General features: G+C 38.3%; 1 protein-coding gene across 1 annotated transcript in view; it reads left to right on the forward strand.

Moving 5' to 3' along the window:
• CD109 (CD109 molecule) overlaps window positions 1-18,654 on the forward strand; it is a 143,046-nt gene that overhangs the window by 63,802 nt on the left and 60,590 nt on the right. Inside the window, exons 6-15 of the mRNA XM_050786473.1 lie at window positions 790-829; window positions 3,115-3,199; window positions 8,209-8,305; window positions 8,562-8,703; window positions 9,403-9,512; window positions 12,092-12,316; window positions 12,896-12,997; window positions 13,085-13,147; window positions 14,192-14,368; window positions 17,580-17,732. Of these exons, the coding sequence (XP_050642430.1) occupies window positions 790-829; window positions 3,115-3,199; window positions 8,209-8,305; window positions 8,562-8,703; window positions 9,403-9,512; window positions 12,092-12,316; window positions 12,896-12,997; window positions 13,085-13,147; window positions 14,192-14,368; window positions 17,580-17,732 (1,194 nt within the window). The remainder of the gene's footprint in view (window positions 1-789; window positions 830-3,114; window positions 3,200-8,208; window positions 8,306-8,561; window positions 8,704-9,402; window positions 9,513-12,091; window positions 12,317-12,895; window positions 12,998-13,084; window positions 13,148-14,191; window positions 14,369-17,579; window positions 17,733-18,654) is intronic.

Raw genomic sequence — 18,654 nt, forward strand, 5'->3', positions numbered from 1 at the left:
GTCCCAGCTAGTTGGTGGGCTGAGGCAGGAGAATCGCTTGAGTCCAGGAGGTTGAGGCTGCAGTGAGCCATGTTTGTGCCACTGCACTCTAGCCTGGGTGACAAAGTGAGACTCAAAAAAAAAAAAAAAAAAAAAAACAGAAGAAGAAATATGAAGAGTTAGATAAATGATATGGTAATAGCCCACATGTTTTCTTGTTGATTGTGGAAAAGGAAATAATTAGCAGTATCTATTATAACAGCATAGGATGTATTGATTTAAGGATTATAGGAGAAAATAATTCAAGGAATTGGAAAGGTGAAGCATGTCGTTCCCTGAAGATTTTCCATCCTTAATTATTTATAAGTATTTGAGTTATGTGTAACTTCACTTTCTCCATTAATTTTTGATAATGATATCCAAAACAAATCTGAAGTTATTTGTTAGTTTGACCTGTGTTATCCTTGCTTCATAAATTCCTGAATTATCTAGTTTAATCTAGTGCTTATTTCACAAATGATGGAAGTCAGATTAAGCAGTTTGTTTAAATGACCTGCAATGAATTATAAAGATAGCTCACCTTTTTATGCTAACGGGTTGGCAAGAAAAATTCCTGAAATTTTACGGGCTTCATGCTGCAGTTGTCTACAAATACACTTCCATAAATGAAAATAAACAGGTTTGTTCATTGTATCATTATAAATGTAATTTAAAAATTAATTTTCTAAATTGTTTTATGCAAGTAAACAAGCAAGCAAAATAAATAAAAACTCTTATATTTTCTTGTCTTTTTTTTCCCCTGCCCAATAGGACCAGACATATTATCAATCATTTCAGGTTTCAGAATATGGTAAGAGTTCCTCAACCTACTTTGGAAGAAAAAAGCATTTGTTACTTTCAGCAGAGATTAGAGAAATTTTTAAGAGATGTGTTATTTGAAGTAAAAATATCAATGGAGTTAAAATTCCGGTTTTTTTTTTTTTTACAGGCCTAAACATATTTTTTTTTCCTTTGTAAAATTTCTAAAATCTCATTATACAGAAAAAAGTAGAAAAAAATCGCTTATAGTTGTATTATGCTAGTCTTTTTCTTATCCACAACATAATTTTTCTATTTTTCTACTTTGTCATGATCATAAAATATTTAAAATGTTGCACTTAAAAATACTTAACAAATTCTCTTCCATATTTTTCATTTGATTGGCATTGGTAAAGATGGTCTGTTTCTCAGGTAAATCCTTTTCTTGCAGGTGCCATACTTACAATATCAGTTAGAAACCCATAGATAAAAACAGTGGGACCCATCTATTTTGTTGGTGAATGGAGAGGAATGAGAGATGAGAGTGAAAGCATAGGATCTTAGTATTAGTTATAATTTGAGTAGTTATTTTGAGGTTACACATGGAGTTCTTCATTTGATTTGAGCTTCTTTTTGAGATTGGGTTTTATTTAGGCAGTAGAAATTATAATATACAGGTAGTAATATCTCAGGCTCTGTGGGCCATGTGTGTCTGTCATTACTACTCAACTTTGCCTTGGTAGCATGAGAGCAGCCAAAGATAATATGTACATGATTGTTGCTGTGCTGCAATAAACTTCATTTTATGGGCATGAAAATTTGAATTTCATATAATTTTCATATGTCATGAAATATTTTTCTTTTGATTTTTTCCAACCAGTTAAAAATTGTAAAAAATGTTCTTGGTTCATGCTGGTCATAGTTTGCTGAAGTCTGATCTGTAACTGTGCTCTCCAGTAGCGGGGCCACTTGCCATGTGTGGCTCTTGAGCGCTTCAAATGTGGCTAGTCCAAATGGAGACACCAGATGTCAAAGACTTAGTACAAGAAAAATGAAAGCAAGAAAAATAGTTCATTAATAACCATTTTTAAATTTTGATTATTTGTTGAAATGATAATCTTTTAGATATATGGGGTTAAGTAAAATATAAAAATTAATTTCACCTGCTTATTTTTGCTTTTAAAATTTGGCTACTAGAAATGAAAAATTACACATATGGCTCCCATTTTATGTCTTTTAGACAGCCCTGATCTAGAAGAATAAATCATAGGGGACCAACATTTTTATAGGCTATCTTTATATCCCATTGTGGTGGTATACTGGGTGGTTGTATGTTGTTGCATGAGGTATAGTGGAGGTGGGGAATTGATTGCAAACCTGTGATGTTTGAGGAAGAGGCATTTGGAATTCCTTGGTGGTGGGGATTGGGAGAGTCATAGTTGACTCATGTGACTTTTTTGGTCTCCCTGTCCTAGACTGGTCTAGAGTCTAGGAGTGTCTTGGTACATTCAGGGCCATTAGCCTTGATTGGAGCTGAAGGTCTGCCCTATATTGTTGACCCTTTGGTTTTTTTGATACTTCTCTTATGTTAATTGAATGGTGAGGTGCCTTGTTATGATCCATCTGCCTCAGCCTCCCAGAGTGCTAGGATTATAGGCATGAGCCACTGCTCCCGGCCTCATACCTTCATTATATGAGTTGCTTCTTTCGTCAGAGAACTATAGAAAAAAAGTTTTACAGACTGGAAAGAAACACACATTTTTTACTCTGGTGGAGTGCTTTATATCAATTATAGTATTAGTACTTATAAAATGGTTTATACCTTAATTATTATTATTATTTTTTGAGACGAAGTCTTACTGTGTCACTCAGGCTGGAGTGCAGTGGCATGATCTCAGCTTACTGCAACCACTGCCTCCTGGGTTCAAGCAATTCTCCTGCCTCAGCCTCCTGAGTAGCTGGGATTACCGGTGCGCACCACCATGCCCAGCAATTTTTGTATTTTTAGTAGAGACGGGATTTCACCTTGTTGGCCAGGCTGGTCTCAAACTCCTGACCTCAGGTGATCCACCTGCCTCAGCCTCCCAGAGTGCTAGGATTATAGGCGTGAGCCACTGCTCCCGGCCTCATACCTTAATTATATAAGGCTGACCAAACTAGGGATTTCTAGTTTTGGGTGAAACAAAGGGCTTTTCATCTGTCTTAATATGTATTTGGATTCTAATGAATTTAAGTTCAAATAGTACAAATTATCAACTCCTTCAGAACAATTTTATTTTTCATTTTGTTCAGTGGAAGATGATAGTGAAAAGATTTACCCTTGCTTTTCTTTTCCAGTATTACCAAAATTTGAAGTGACATTGCAGACACCATTATACTGTTCTATGAATTCTAAGCATTTAAACGGTACCATCGTAGCAAAGTAAGTGTCATTTTTCTTTTGATATGACTTGAAACCATTATAAGACTGTTTGACCAAAAGCTGATTATATACTTCAGAATATTAGGGCAATTTTTGCTTATTAAAATACCTTAGTGGACAGTAAACGACTATTTCTAATAAATAATTAAGCATAGGACAGATCTCTACATTTCTCTGCATCCATCGCTCTGCTTGCAAGCTGACCCAGTCCTAAAATATTTCCAATAGACTAGTGTCTTTCTTAGACTTATTAAGGGATTTATATTATAGATAGCACTTTTTTTTTCAGATGACATGGAATTGAGGTAACTTATCTTTACTTAAATTCTATTTTTTTCCACTGATAATGGAGATAGAGCTCTTGGGGGAGAGAATAGGTTGCCTTATTACAATTAACAGATGAGTAAATAATCCACATTTATCCATTACATCACATCGTATGAACACAGAGACTTCCAACCCACCTAACACAACAGATCTATGGTGGCTGTCATGCTTTTGACTCACTGTGTTGAACAATGCAAGGCATTTTGTTTTGCTGAGGCAAAAAGCGTCATCAGAGTTCCAGACTAGTGGTTCTCTGAAGTGCAGGCTGGGATTGCCCTCAAGTAATTCAAGGACTCTTCTCTTGTAGCTTGAGAGTGAAGTTCAGATTCTTTAGTTTATTTTGCAGGGCTCTTTTCTGGATTCATGTCTTTTGAAACATTCCACCTTTCTCTACTCCAGCCCATTCTCTACTGTCCCAAACTCTATTCTCACATTTTACTTTAGCTTCTAAAAATGTAAAATGCTTTTTTCTAATAGACCATTACATAGGTAATTTCAAGGCTTACTACTTGCCCCCAACCCTCCTTATAGCCCTCATAACACTAGTCACACAGTGCTGCTGTTTGCTCGTCCACCTTTCTGAACGTGGCTCTGTGTCTTATGTACTATAGTACCTTGGTGCCTACTACAGTGCCAACCGTGGAGTAGGTATCCAATATATACCTACTAAAAGAACAAATAGGCCAGGCACAGTGGCTCACACCTGTAATGCCAGCACTTTGGGAGGCTGAGGAGGGTGGATCACTTGAGACCAGGAGTTTGAGGCCAGCCTGGCCAACATGGCAAAACTCCATCTCTACTGAAAATACAAAAATTAGCTGGGTGTGGTGGCACACTCCCAGCTACTCGGGAGGGTGAGACATGAGAATTGCTTGAACCTGGGAGGCGGAGGTTGCAGTGAGCCAAGATTGTACCATTGCACTTCAGCCTGGGTGATAGAGGGAGACTGTCTCAAAAAAAAAAAAAAAAAAAAAAAAAAAAAAGAAAGAACAAATAGATAAGCAACATGACCCTTAAGATTTCAGCTCTAAGCTATACGTAGCACAGCAAAGGTCTTCATACCAAATCAAAAGCCAGATATTTGGAGTTCTGTGGATATAGGAAAAAAGAAATTCAGTTTCTCCTATATCCACATTCAACAATTAACACAGAAGACTTCTGTGACTTCTGGTCAGGAAGAAGTGGGTGAGGATTTCTCCCCACCAAAACCCAATCAATCAGTTCTGCAGGGGACACCAGGGGGTCTCCTCTAGTTCAATTCAAGCCTGACACTATCTACTGGGAGACAGCATCAGATCATAGATGACAATTTGCTCCAAGACTGCCCCTACTCCAGATGCCACTCACAAGTAATAGATTGTCACGTATGCTTCTGACTGATTGGCTGTAAATCGGAGTTACCACTACCTTCTCTTTGGGTTTGACTAATTTGCTGGAGCTGCTCACAGGACTCAGGAAGACACTTTGCTGGCTTATTGCAAAGGATGTTACAATAGATAGAGATGGAGAACTGGAAGAGATGCGTTGGGCGAGGCATGTGGGAAGCAACACAGAGCTTCCATGCCCTTTCTGAGCACGCTGACCTCCAGGAACCTCCATGCTTTCAGGTCTCTGGAAGTTCTCCAGAGCCTGTCCTTTTGGGTTTTATGTTTTCTTTTTCTTTTTCTTTTTTATTTTTTTCATTTACCACTGATCAGAAGGGAAGGTATTATTTTATAATCTTTTTGTCCTTTTTTGTGCTATGGCTGCTTTCAGAGAAAAAATTCCTTGTTTTGTTAATGATACTATCCTAGAATATTTTTATTTTTTATTTTATTTTATTTTTTAAGCGATGAAGTCTCACTCTCTCACAGGCTGGAGTGCAGTGTGCAGTGGTGCAGTCATAGCTCGCTGCATCCCCGAACACCTGGGCTCAAGCGCTCTTCCCACCTCAGCCTCCCGAGTCGCTAGGACTACAGGTGCGAGCCACCATACCTGGCTCATTTTTTTTTTTTCCTTTATAGAGATGGGGTCTTGCCATTTTCTCCAGGCTGGTCTTGAACTCCTGGCTTCACACGATACTATTGCCTTGGTCTCCTAAAGTGCTGGGACTACCGGCATGTTCCACCACTCCTGGACTGATTTGCTTTTTAAAAATTAGTCAAGCTTTTATTTTCTGAGTGATTAACTTATCCCAAATGCTTCCAGGTTCTATTTGGGACAATAATTGTATCTTTGTTTCACAATTATTATAGCCAGCTTTGTGTTTGGAAAACTAAATCTGTTTCACATTAAAGTCAAAATTAAAATTTTTGTGTCTGAGAGTACTTTAAATTATATTTGGTTTTTAAAGATCCTTTTACTATCATGTGATATAACTCTGTTAAAATACAATATCCTGGCATTCTAGTTTTGCTTTTATTTAATCTTTAGCACGATACAAGTAGAGTCAGGTTTTGAAGACTCTTGAATGAGTGAATTTGATGCTAAGGTTGCTAACCAGGGTTTCCACTGACTTTACTGTTTTTATTTGGAAGTGTGGGGCATTGGAACGTGGATTTTTTTTTTCTTCTTAGTTTGGAATATGCTATATTTTAAGATTTGCTTTTGAGTTGAGTTGATCCAGATGAGGGGCTGTTTCTGTGTTCAGTTAATGGACTCAGGAAGCAGCCATTTACTGCTATGATTTATAGACTGCAAAGCAAAATTGACTTCCATGTCTGGCTCAGCATTTCACAATAGAGATAGAAGCAACCCAGGAAATGTACTTAAAAAAGGCTTTCTGGCAGTAAAATGTATTGCCTCTTCTTCACATGAAAAGACTTTCCTATAATGAGAGAGGATAAAATTAATACGTAGAAAGAAAAGTAGCAGAGAATGATATTTGACTCACGAAGCTAAGTTTGGACTGGGCTAGGTGGCTCGTTCCTATAATCCCAGCACTTTGGGAGGCCAACATGGGTGGATCACTTGAGATTAGGAGTTCGAGGACAGCCTGGCAAATATGGTGAAACTCCATTTCTACTGAAAATACAAAAATTAGCTGGGTGTAGTGGCAGATGCCTGTAATCCCAAGTGCTTGGGAGGCTGAGGCAGGAGAATCGATTGAACCCGGGAGGCAGAGGTTGCAGTGAGCTGAGATCATGCCATTGCACTCCAGCCTGGGTGACAGACTGAGACTCTGTCTCAAAAAATAAAATAAAATAAAATTCGCTGGACGTGGTGGTGTGCGCTTGTCATCCCAGCTACTCAGGAGGCTGAGGCAGGAGAATCTCTTCAATCCTGGAGGTGGAGGTTGCAGTAAGCCGAGATCATGCCACTGCACCCCAGCCTGGGTGACAGGGTGAGAGTGTGTCACAAACAAACAAACAAACAAACAAACGAAAAAACAAAATAAAACAAAAACAAAAACCAGAAACTAAGTTTGGTATTATGGATTTTAAAAATTATTCTTATTTTAAATTTTTCTGCAAAAAATCAATTTTTGACAGCCATGAGCACATTTGGTGCTCCAGAATCTACGGTCTAATAAACCTTCCTGGCTGATATCGGAACATGCAGTAATAGACCATGGTGATTGCACTATCAGCTGACATTCAAAAATCTTTTAAAGCTGTGAAGTTTCGTGGGCAAGCAGTTAATGGGCCACTCCAGATTTCTAGGAGTGAAAGATTTATGTAATCTTTAAAAAATCTTTGGGCAGGAAACTGTCACTCCCAATTATGATCAGGTGTTTTCTGGAGTCTTTCAGATGGTCAGAGGTTGGGCAGAGTGTGTTTTAAGAACTGTTTTAAGGTACTATAGTTAAAAGTCTTCCCATTTTGGAAGCTTAAATTCAAGGATCACCTTTTATTATTTGTTTAGTTTTTGAGATGGAGTCTCACTCTGTTGCCCAGGCTGGAGTGCAGTGGCACGATCTTGGTTGTGGCCTCCGCCTCTTGGGTTCGAACAATTCTCTGCCTCAACCTCCTGAATAGCTGGGATTATAGGCACCCACCACCATGCCCGGCCAATTTTTTTGTGTTTTTAGTAGAAATGGGGTTTCACCATCTTGGCCAGGCTGGTCTTGAACTCCTGACCTCGTGATCCACCTGCCTCAGCCTCCCAAAGTGCTGGGATTACAGGTATGAGCCACTGTGCCCATCCAGGATCACCATTTATTAAATACATTTTTTGTTGGTTTTAGTTTAAAAAATTACAGTAGTAGTATGTTTTTAATGTAATTTTTTTTCTTTTTAAAATTTTCTTTTTTTAGTGTTTTGCCATCCCATAATGTATTATTTATTTATTTATTTATTTCTTTATTTTGAGACAGAGTCTCGTTGTGTCGCCCAGGCTGGAGTGCAGTAATACAATCTCAGCTCACTGCAACCTCCACCTCCTGGGTTCAAGCAGTTCTGCCTCAGCCTCCAAAGTAGCTGAGACTACAGGTGCCTGCCATCATGCTCAGCTAATTTTTGTATTTTTAGTAGAGACGGGGTTTCACTATGTTGGCCAGGCTGGTCTTGAACTCCTGACCTCGTGATCTGCCCGCCTCGGCCTCCCAAAGTGCTGGGATTACTGGCATGAGCCACCAGGCCCAACCCAGTGTAATTTTTAAAAAAATGTTGGATTGCTAATGTATGCTATTGAAAGTAGTATTTGTATTGTGTTCTGACAATATCAAGTTGATACATAAAAAGACTATGTTTATAATTATTCAGGTATACATATGGGAAGCCAGTGAAAGGAGACGTAACACTTACATTTTTACCTTTATCCTTTTGGGGAAAGAAGAAAAATATTACAAAAACATTTAAGGTAACTTTTGCAGACGTTTTATAACTTGTGATGGGTAAAATATGTGTATTTTTTCTAGAAATAAGATTTAGTATTGACTTAACAAAAAGTTAAGTGTAAGAAAATCAAGAGCTTTCTAGCACTGAACAAGTGAAAATTTACGCAATTATAGTGATTAAAATGGTACTAGAGCTAACATATTTTGTGACTTAGTTTGAGTTTTATTTCTAAAATTTGAATTGCTAAAATGATAATACTGAACTTTTAAACAAAACAGATAAATGGATCTGTAAACTTCTCTTTTAATGATGAAGAGATGAAAAATATAATGGATTCTTCAAATGGACTTTCTGAACACCTGGATCTAGCTGCCCCTGGACCGGTAGAAATTTTAGCCACAGTGACAGAATCACTTACAGGTTTGTAGACTTTAAAGTGAAGGTAAAACGATTTATGTGACACTGCTTTATCATCTTTCTTATTATAACTGGCATTTTCATTTGGGAGCATCACTGGCTTTCTAAAGATGCTATTTAATGTTGAGATTGTTATGACTGTTAGTCTAAATTGCAGGATGATTTTGTAATGGGGGACCTTATTTTCTATGGAAGTCACTACTTCAACCACATGTGATAGCTCTTTGTAATTTTTTTTTTTTTTTTCCCCATTTCTACTCTTTCCCCCTGAAAACTACATGGAAAGGCTTACATTTTCAGCTGGTTACCTTCTTTTTAAACTCGCTGAAATCTCAGCTGCTTCTACACAGTTTTCACTTTTAATATGCAAATAAAGTTTAGTTTCTTGGACCTTTCTGTTACTATTTCAACAGCGTTAGCCAATCCCCGAAAGAGCAAAAGACTATTCTTTCATTGGCCTTAATTTGCTGCTGTTGTACATGTCACTGTGGTAGAATGGCGGCAATGGTGCTTAGAAGGATCCATAGAGAACATAATAGAACTGTGTGGTGCTTGTAGTGTCAAAGCCAATACGGGAATGAGGCTTATGTGCTCTGATATTTTAAACCTGTTTGGCAATAGGTTAGATGGAGAGATTTGGTGGATAGAAGCTTTTGGTGAAACATTACTTCTGTTTTCTAAATTGTGCAATTTCTGAAAAAGGTATTGCAAGAAATGCAAGCACTAATGTGTTCTTCAAGCAACATGATTACATCATTGAATTTTTTGATTATACTACAGTCTTGAAGCCATCTCTCAACTTCACAGCCACTGTAAGTTGGTATATTTATTTCCAGTCCATAGCAGTAAGTTCAGCTTAATGAAATAGAATGGGAAATAATATTTTCAATGCTTTTCCAAAAATTTAAGCCAAACAGTATATAACTTTGTCTCTTTAGATATGGGGGGCATGTAGATTTGTTTCCAAATGACCTTTGTCTATTTTTTCTAAAAAAGTAGTTTTCAACAATAAAAATATTTTTTTGAAAATGTATTTTTTTATAAGCAATTTAAGTTAGATGTGGATTGCTACACTGAAGCTTTTATTAATTAATTGAAATAATTAGATGGTAGTCAAAAATTGCAATTTCGGTTTGGTTTTTATAATGATTAATTATAGTTCTAGCAAAGATGTTACATTAAAAATTATCAACAAATTTCATTTTTTTGGCCGGGCGCGGTGGCTCAAGCCTGTAATCCTAGCACTTTGGGAGGCCGAGACGGGCGGATCACGAGGTCAGGAGATCGAGACCATCCTGGCTAACACGGTGAAACCCCGTCTCTACTAAAAATACAAGAAAATTAGCCGGGCGAGGTGGCAGGCGCCTGTAGTCCCAGCTACTCGGGAGGCTGAGGCAGGAGAATGGCGTGAACCCGGGGGCGCGGAGCTTGCAGTGAGCCGAGATCGCGCCACTGCACTCCAGCCTGGGGCACAGAGCAAGACTCCGTCTCAAAAAAAAAAAAAAAAAAAAAAAAATTTCATTTTTTTGAGATGATGTTGAATTAACACATTAATTGTGTGAATTTTGACAACGAGCAAGGCATGGTGTTGGGCAGGGCTATGGAGCTAAGAAGGGCTCAATCTCTACCCTCAGGTTCACAGTTTTTGTGATGGTGACAGGAAAATATATACATAACTGTAACTCATGGCAGATTAAGATTAGTGTTACAAATTACTTTCTGTAGGGATTTAAAGCAGGGGTTGGAAAACGTTTTCTGCAAAGGGCTAGATAGTAAATATTTTCAGCTTTGTGGCCATGCAGTCTTTGTCACAGCTACTCAGCTCTGCCATTGTATCGTGAAAGCAGCCAGAGCGAATTTATAAATACGTGAGAGTGGAATGTGTTTCAGTAAAACTTTATTTACAAACATGCTGGATTGGACTATCAGCTTGCAGTAGTTGGCTGACCTCTGATTTAAAGAAAGGAGGAGTCAGGCTGGATGTGGTGGCTCACTCCTGTAATCCCAGCACTTTGGGAGGCCGAGGCAGGTGGATCACCTGAGGTCAGGTGTTCAAGACCAGCCTGACCAACATGGAGAAACCCCGTCTCTACTAAAAATATAAAAAATTAGCCAGGCATGGTGGCACATGACTGTAATCCCAGCTACTGGGGAGTCTGAGGCAGGAGAATTGCCTGAAACCGGGGAGGCGGAGGTTGTGGTGAGCGGAGATCATGCCATTGCACTCCAGCCTGGGCAACAAGAACAAAACTCCATCTCAGAAAACAAAACAAAACCAACCAAACAAAAAACACCAAAAAAGAAAGAAAGAAAGAAGAACGGAGAGGTCACTTGTTGAATGGGTCAATTATTGTTTCAAGTAGTTTCTAATTGCCGTGATCTTAATTTAGTTTGAAAAGGTAAGTTAAAAAAAAATTGAAGCTGCAAATGGTAATTTCTGAATGAGTAGAGTGAAACCATGGGTGTTCAGGGAGGGAGAGTTGGCTGTGGGATAGGCATGGAGGTTATTATGGGATGCTTTATGGAAGAGGACGGTCTAAACCGTTTTTTAAAAGATTAGTTGGATTTTAAATGCTTGGGCATGGGAGTGGGAGGTGGGGAGCAAGATAAGAAGTGAGACAGGAAGGCGAGCTCTGCTGGCAAGTTCAGGGTGCACTCAGAATTTGAGGGAGACTGCTCAGGCTGTGTGCAGGAGGAAGGCAGTAGCCCAGGAGTAAGGGGATGGGCAGCCTTGTGGTGGTAGCTGTGGGAGTAGAGAGGATGGAAGAGAGAAGCTTAGGACTTTGGTGTTCATTGGATTTGGGGGACGGGGAGGGGGAGAGGGAGGGAAAATTCAGAAATGTAAAGTCTTGCAGAATTGTGATGTTAGCAAAAATAGGAAAATGACATGGTTGCTCATTTTAGATGTGTGAATTTGAGGTGTCTAGGATATCCAAGTAGAAATTTCCTGCAGGTAATTGGAGGTGTTGGGCATGAGCTCCAGAGCAAGGTGAGGATGGGAATTTTGGCTTCAGGGTGCAATGACAGAGATGACAAGCTAAGCCATAGGAGTGCTGAGACCTTGGAGGAAGAGAAAAGAACAGATGTCCAAAATTCCCACATTTAGGGAGAGGGAAGAGGAACTGAAAAGGACACTGAGAGGATGCAGAAAGAGAGGTAGGAAGTGAAGGGGGTTGTTTTAGAGCCATGGAAGGTAAGGGAATCCATAAGATAAACAAGGGAGTATTCAGTGATGCTGGATGCCTCCTAGAGAGCGGCCACCGAATCTGGATATTATAGTGCTATCAATAATTTTTGAGAGTTCAATTTCATGAGAATACTACAGACGGGAACTGTATTTAATTGTATTTAAATCCTTTGGGTTTTAAAGATGTTTTGTTTTGACCATTAGGTGAAGGTAACCCGTGCTGATGGCAACCAGCTGACTCTTGAAGAAAGAAGAAATAATGTGGTCATAGCAGTGACACAGGGAAACTATACTGAGTACTGGAGCGGATCTAACAGTGGAAATCAGAAAATGGAAACTGTTCAGAAAATAAATTATACTGTCCCCCAAAATGGAACTTTTAAGATTGAATTCCCAATCCTGGAGGATTCCAGTGAGCTACAGTTGAAGGTGCCATCTGTTTCCCATCATTGTGTCACTGCAACAACACCATTACAGTTGTAATATTGTGGTAGGCACTCAACCTGTCAGACCTGAAAGTACATAGGAAGTGGACACATGTTTCTATTTTATAAAATGGAGGAGAGTGGTAAAAGTAATTTAATGACAGTGACTGAAGGTTAGACTAAATTTTTCCTTGTAAGTTCATTTTGAAGAGCACAGCAAAATACAGCAATGTGAAGATATGATGAAGTTCTTCAAACCCCTAGTCTAGGGTTTGAGGTCAGTCATTTGAAATTTTATTTTGGCAGAAACTGAAAGAACTGAAAGGAATATATATACACATACACACACACACACACACACACACACACACATATATATACACTTTCCTGTGTTTTAAAGCTATCAGTTTCTTTACAGTATAAGCTATAAAATGATGAAAATCCAATGTCTGGTGAATGTATTTTTCTTGCATTAAAAAAAAGTGAAAATAAATTTGGTTTTTAATAACTGTTCAGCAGGTAGCATGTTTTCTCAAGGTGTTATTAAAAATGAACATTTATAGCTCCTTTTCTTTTGTTACAGGCCTATTTTCTTGGTAGTAAAAGTAGCATAGCAGTTCATAGTATGTTTAAGTCTCCTAGTAAGACATACATCCAACTAAAAACAAGAGATGAAAATATAAAGGTAATGCTTACAACTCACTTGATAATTGTAATATAATTGGACTATCTTGCTTTCGATATGTACATATTAATTAAGTTTTTTTTCTAGGTGGGATCGCCTTTTGAGTTGGTGGTTAGTGGCAACAAACAATTGAAGGAGTTAAGCTATATGGTAATCTCTTATAGAATCTAAATTAATGATCTATTATAGAATCATCTTTTTATTCACATTTAAGTTCAGGGGTACATGTGCAGATTTGTTATATAACTAAACTCATGTCATGGGGGTTTGTTGTACAGATTATTTCATCACCCAGGTATTAAGCCTAGTACCCATTAGTTATTTTTCCTGATCCTCTCCCTCCTCCTACCCTCCACCCTCCCATAGGCCCCAGTGTCTGTTGTTCCCCTCTGTGTGTCCATGTGTTCTCATCATTTAGCTCACACTTATAAGTGAGAACATGTGGTATTTGGTTTTCTGTTCCTGCGTTAGTTTGCTAAGGATAATGGCCTCCAGCTCCATCCATGTTCCTGCAAAGGACATGATTTTATTCTTTTTTATAGCTGCATAGTATTCCGTACTATATATGTACCACATTTTCTTTATTCAGTCCACCTTTGATGGGTATTTAGGTTGAGAATGATCTTAAATGGTATCTACCTTATATCTACATTAAACTTACTAATTTTTATAACTCAGCCTCATACCTTTTTAGCCTGTCCTTTCTACATTGAAGTCAAATAAAAAACCTTTTTCATTTCTTCACCCATGTTTGCATTTCCAATTTAAAATAGATAACTAAATCTTGTTTTATGTTTAAGATTTAAAATTCTATTTGATAAGCAATATATATTCATTATAGAAAATTATACAATGTAAGAAAAACAAAAAAGAAAATAAAAAGTGCTATCCATGACCATGTAATTTTGCTAATTCAGCTTTCCCAATGGTGCCCTGTATTCCTTCCAATCAAAAATAGATTCTTGACTATGAAGCTACTGTTGCTCCAATCAGTATTACTTTAATCTTACCATTTTCTGTTTCTCGGTGTATGCTCTCTGTGTTTGTCAGAGAGGTTTTCCTGCATTCAAAAAGACTTTGAAGCTGGTTTAAGTCAATAATTTGTGTGTATGCATACAATTATGATTAATTTAGTTTCAGTTGAGATCCTACTAGGTTTGGCAATAAATTAAACCCATCTACTATTCTTTTCAGGTAGTATCCAGGGGACAGTTGGTGGCTGTAGGAAAACAAAATTCAACAATCTTCTCTTTAACACCAGAAAATTCTTGGACTCCGAAAGCCTGTGTAATAGTGTATTATATTGAAGATGATGGGGAAATTATAAATGATGTTCTAAAAATTCCTGTTCAGCTTGTTTTTAAAAATAAGGTAAGATTTAAGGTAATGATGTTTAAAAGAAAACTATATTAGTGAAGTCTGAGAAATGTAATTTTTTTTTAGAAAAGTATCATTAAACCAAATTGGTTAGAAATTTACATTATTCTATTTCTAGAACTATGGTTAAACTTTTTAATATTTAGCACTACATATGTATTTTCACTTGTGGAGTTATTGGGGATTGATAGTCTATTTGTAAACTATGGTTGTGGTCTTTTAAGACTTTAACTCAGATCATGAAACCGTTTCAGAATTTTTCAAATGGTTGAATTAATATTGTTCAGGAACAAAATTCCAGTGGTAACATGGAATTCGTGTGGTGTTGATATTGCAGTGATGATATAAAGGGTGTGGGAGGGAGTAAGGCCATCTAGGATAATATGTGGAAGCAGAGCTGGACTTTCATTCATCTATTTAATTAGCTGGAAACTAGCCCAGGGCAACTTTTCAATGAGCTTGATTACCTTGCATGTGAGGATCCGTGTGGAGTCTAGTCTCCAAGTGCACCAGTGTCTTTTTTAGCCCAATGTGACCAGCTTGAGTAGGAAATCCCTTTGGAACCCAGCTCTGAAAAGAAACTTGATTGCATCATCTTATGTATATCAGAATGAGCCATTGCTCTCACTAACAACTGCTGCCCTCTTGGTCCTCTTATGTAAAAAATTATTGCTTTAAATAGTGATTTGCAGAGTATGGTTCTTCTATTTCTTTTTTCTTTATTTGTTAAAATATTTGAGAAGTAACAGTACTGATCTGTACCTTCTTTTTTTAAAATTTGTGTTTATTTATTTTTTGAGACTAGGTTATGAGATTGGCTAAATTTTTGTGTTTTTGGTAGAGACAGGGTTTTGCTGTGTTGCCCAGGTTGGTCTCTAACTCCTGGGCCCAGGTAATCCACCTGCCTCAGCCTCTCAAGGTGCTGGGATTACAGACATGAGCCACTGCGCCAGGCCTGTACTTTACTTTTGTTGAGAATTATTACTCTCACTTTGATTGTTAAAATATAATACAAACTTCTGTTTTTTTTAGCTTGTGAAAAGAGTTCTTGCAAAGATAACACTATGTTTTGTTAGTGTTAGAGCACAATTTTTGACTTCTAGTTATCCTAGTAATTGCCTGACAAAGGTGAATTTTAAAGTAGAAGTTATGGAGGCTTAAACATTTCAGAAAGCAAGACCAGGTTCTAACGCTAGTTACAGTGTAAAAGATCATGGACTTTGAGGAAGCAGAGTAGGTTAATAGCATACTTTCAAGCAATTTCTTAACTATAAGAGATTGGAAATTAGTTTCAGTTCCATTTGCAACGATATATCTTCCTCTTATTTTTATGTGATAATCATCACATTTATAAAGAAACAACATAATTAGAAATGGAGTATGTCTAAGCAAGAGAAAGTTAGTGAATGTTTATTAATGTTCAGTAATGACTATGGAATAAGTGAATGAGCTGTAGGAGGAGCAAGAGATGTAGGTTTAGAAATCATCCACACAGAAGTGCAAGTTGAAGCCATGGGGCTCTGAAGTACAGAGTGAGAAGCACAAGGTCTAAGACTAAGCCTTGAACATGCTGCCCCCTCTCCCCCACCTGTTAGTGTGTAGGTGGAGAAAGTAACCTACATACAGTGGTTTGAGAGGCATGTCAGAGAAAAATTGCACTGGACAAGTTAAACAGGTAAGGAAGGCTTTATTCAAGACTATTGCAATAGAAGAGAAAGATTAAACTCAACTCTGCTGAAACAAAAGGCAGGAGAGTTTTTAAGCACTGGGGTGAACTCATCTAAAAGTGCTGGAGGACATTGTTGGGAGGTTGGTCAATGTGATTAGGTAGTCTGTGTTTGCTAATTAGTACTTACTGAAGTTAGGCTTCCACCCTCCCACAGAGACTGAGATCAATTGGGACTCTGTCTTTCTTGATGATTATACTTCAAAGGGATGGCCCAGAGGTCCTTGAGAAAGAATGCCTGGGTTGTAAAACTGCCCAGAGGCTGGGAGAAGATTTATATCTCAAAGGGTTGGAGAAAGAATTTATAATTGCATATTTTCTAAAATAAATGCTCTAAGAAAAGGGAGCTCAGGGGCTTATAGTTAGGAAGAGGCCTGCCTTTATGAAGTAGAGTCAACTTAAGGGGAACGTTAAGGCCCTCTTGGTCAGACATTATAATCACTGGCACAGCAGAATGTTGAGATAGAGCTAGATGAAATGAAAATTCCCAGTAGGGGTCAGGTGCGGTGGCTCACACCTGTAATCCCAGCACTTTGGGAGGCCGAGGCAGGCGGATCACCTGAGGTCAGGAGTTGGAGATCAGCCTGACCAACATGGTGAAACCCTGTCTCTACTAAAAAAGATACAGAAATTAGCCAGGCATGGTGGTATGCACCTGTAATCCCAGCTACTTGGGAGGCTGAGGCAGGAGAATCACTTGAACCCAGGAGGCGGAGGTTGCAGTGAGCTGAGATCGTGCTATTGCACTCTAGCCTGGGCAACAAGAGTGAAACTCCATCTCAAAAAAAAAATAAATAAATAAAATAAAAATAAAAAAGGAAAATTCCCAGTAGGAAGGGGCCTCATGACAAGGCCATTTGGTTTAGCAGGGATGCAATGACTGATGCTCTTTATAAAGTATTAGATTAGCAGGTCCAGGACCATGCTTTCCTGAGGGTAATGGTGAGGAAGTTTAGAAGGCCATGGAGACACAGAGCATGAGGGCCTGACTAGTATTTGCTCTAACCACCCCCTCCCTTGGAAAGGCCTCCTGTCACCCCCAGTCCAGGGTGGTTCTGTGAGTCCCGGAGGAGCTTTCCTTGCTTTCACAGCTAAGTTCACATCACCAACACATAGGCATCCTCTTTTGTGTTTCTCCTTTGTATAGTGGCCTTCCCCAGGTATGCTAGACACTGCTGTCTTCTACTCAGCACTGGCTGGGATCTGAGGGCTGGGAGATGGACAAAGGGAAGAAAAAAGATTCAGAATTGAAGAATAATTCAGATTTATACCACTGTGAGAAGTTCTATGTCTTGCAAACACTCTGGGAGTAGTTTTTTTATTCCTTTCCCTAGAGAAGGGTTATGTATGGTTTTAGAATTATCCCTGAGCCAAGGCAAATGTAGAATCTTTGCTATATTTTGAGCCATTGATCTGCTATTGGCAAAGATATGCTTTAAAAAAGTGAAATAAGTTAATCCTCCTTTCTCTCTTTTTTAGATAAAGCTGTATTGGAGCAAAGTGAAAGCTGAGCCGTCTGAGAAAGTCTCGCTTAGGACCTCTGTGACACAGCCTGACTCCATAGTTGGGATTGTAGCTGTTGACAAAAATGTGAATCTGATGTATGCCTCTAATGATATTACAATGGAAAATGTGAGTTTAGCTATTTTTTCATTATGAAAATTCATATTACAAGAGAAAAAAGAAACTTTATTGTATTACTTTAAATATTTAAAGAAAATTTCATGAGTTCCTTTGCATGTGTAAGTCAATAATTAGCAAAGCTTCCAAATAAAAAATAATCTGTATGGTAATGGTTATGTTGGAAAGAAGCTTATGTGGTTAGTGTCCTTGCTGTCTTTCATGAGAATTATCACCTAAAGTTAGATGGGAGGAATAAGTTCTGGAGACCTATGGTACAACATGGTGACTATAGTTAATGATAATGTACCATATACTTGAAAATTGCTAAGAGAGTAGATTTTAAATGTTCTCACTGCAAAAAATGATCAATATGTGGTATGTAAGGTAATAGATATGTTAATTAGCTTAATCATTCCACAGTATATACAAATATCAATATGTCACACTGTACTCCATAAATATATACAATAAAAAAATGCCACTTATAGTTTTCCTTCATTTTCATGTTACATTTTAAGACACTCAAGGAAGTACTAGGAAATTGACTTGCATAATTCTGGGTTACATTAGATAAGAGAGCTTTAGATAATTTTTGAAGCGTGTTCTATTTTGGTTATACATAATGGTTATAACTAATTACAGTTCCCATTGGGCCGGGCATGGTGGCTTATGCCTGTAATCCCAGCACTTTGGGAGGCCGAGGCGGATGGATCACGAGGTCAGGAGATCGAGACCACCCTGGCTAACACAGTGAAACCCCGTCTCTACTAAAAATACAAAAAATTAGCTGGGCATGTTGGTGGACGCCTGTAGTGCCAGCTGCTTGAGGGGCTGAGACAGGAGAATGGCGTGAACCTGGGAGGCGGAGCTTGCAGTGAGCCAAGTTCGTGTCACTGCACTCCAGCCTGGGCGACAGAGCGAGACTCCGTCT

The sequence above is a fragment of the Macaca thibetana genome, chromosome 4 (genome assembly GCF_024542745.1).
Source record: "Macaca thibetana thibetana isolate TM-01 chromosome 4, ASM2454274v1, whole genome shotgun sequence".
NCBI lineage: Eukaryota > Metazoa > Chordata > Mammalia > Primates > Cercopithecidae > Macaca > Macaca thibetana.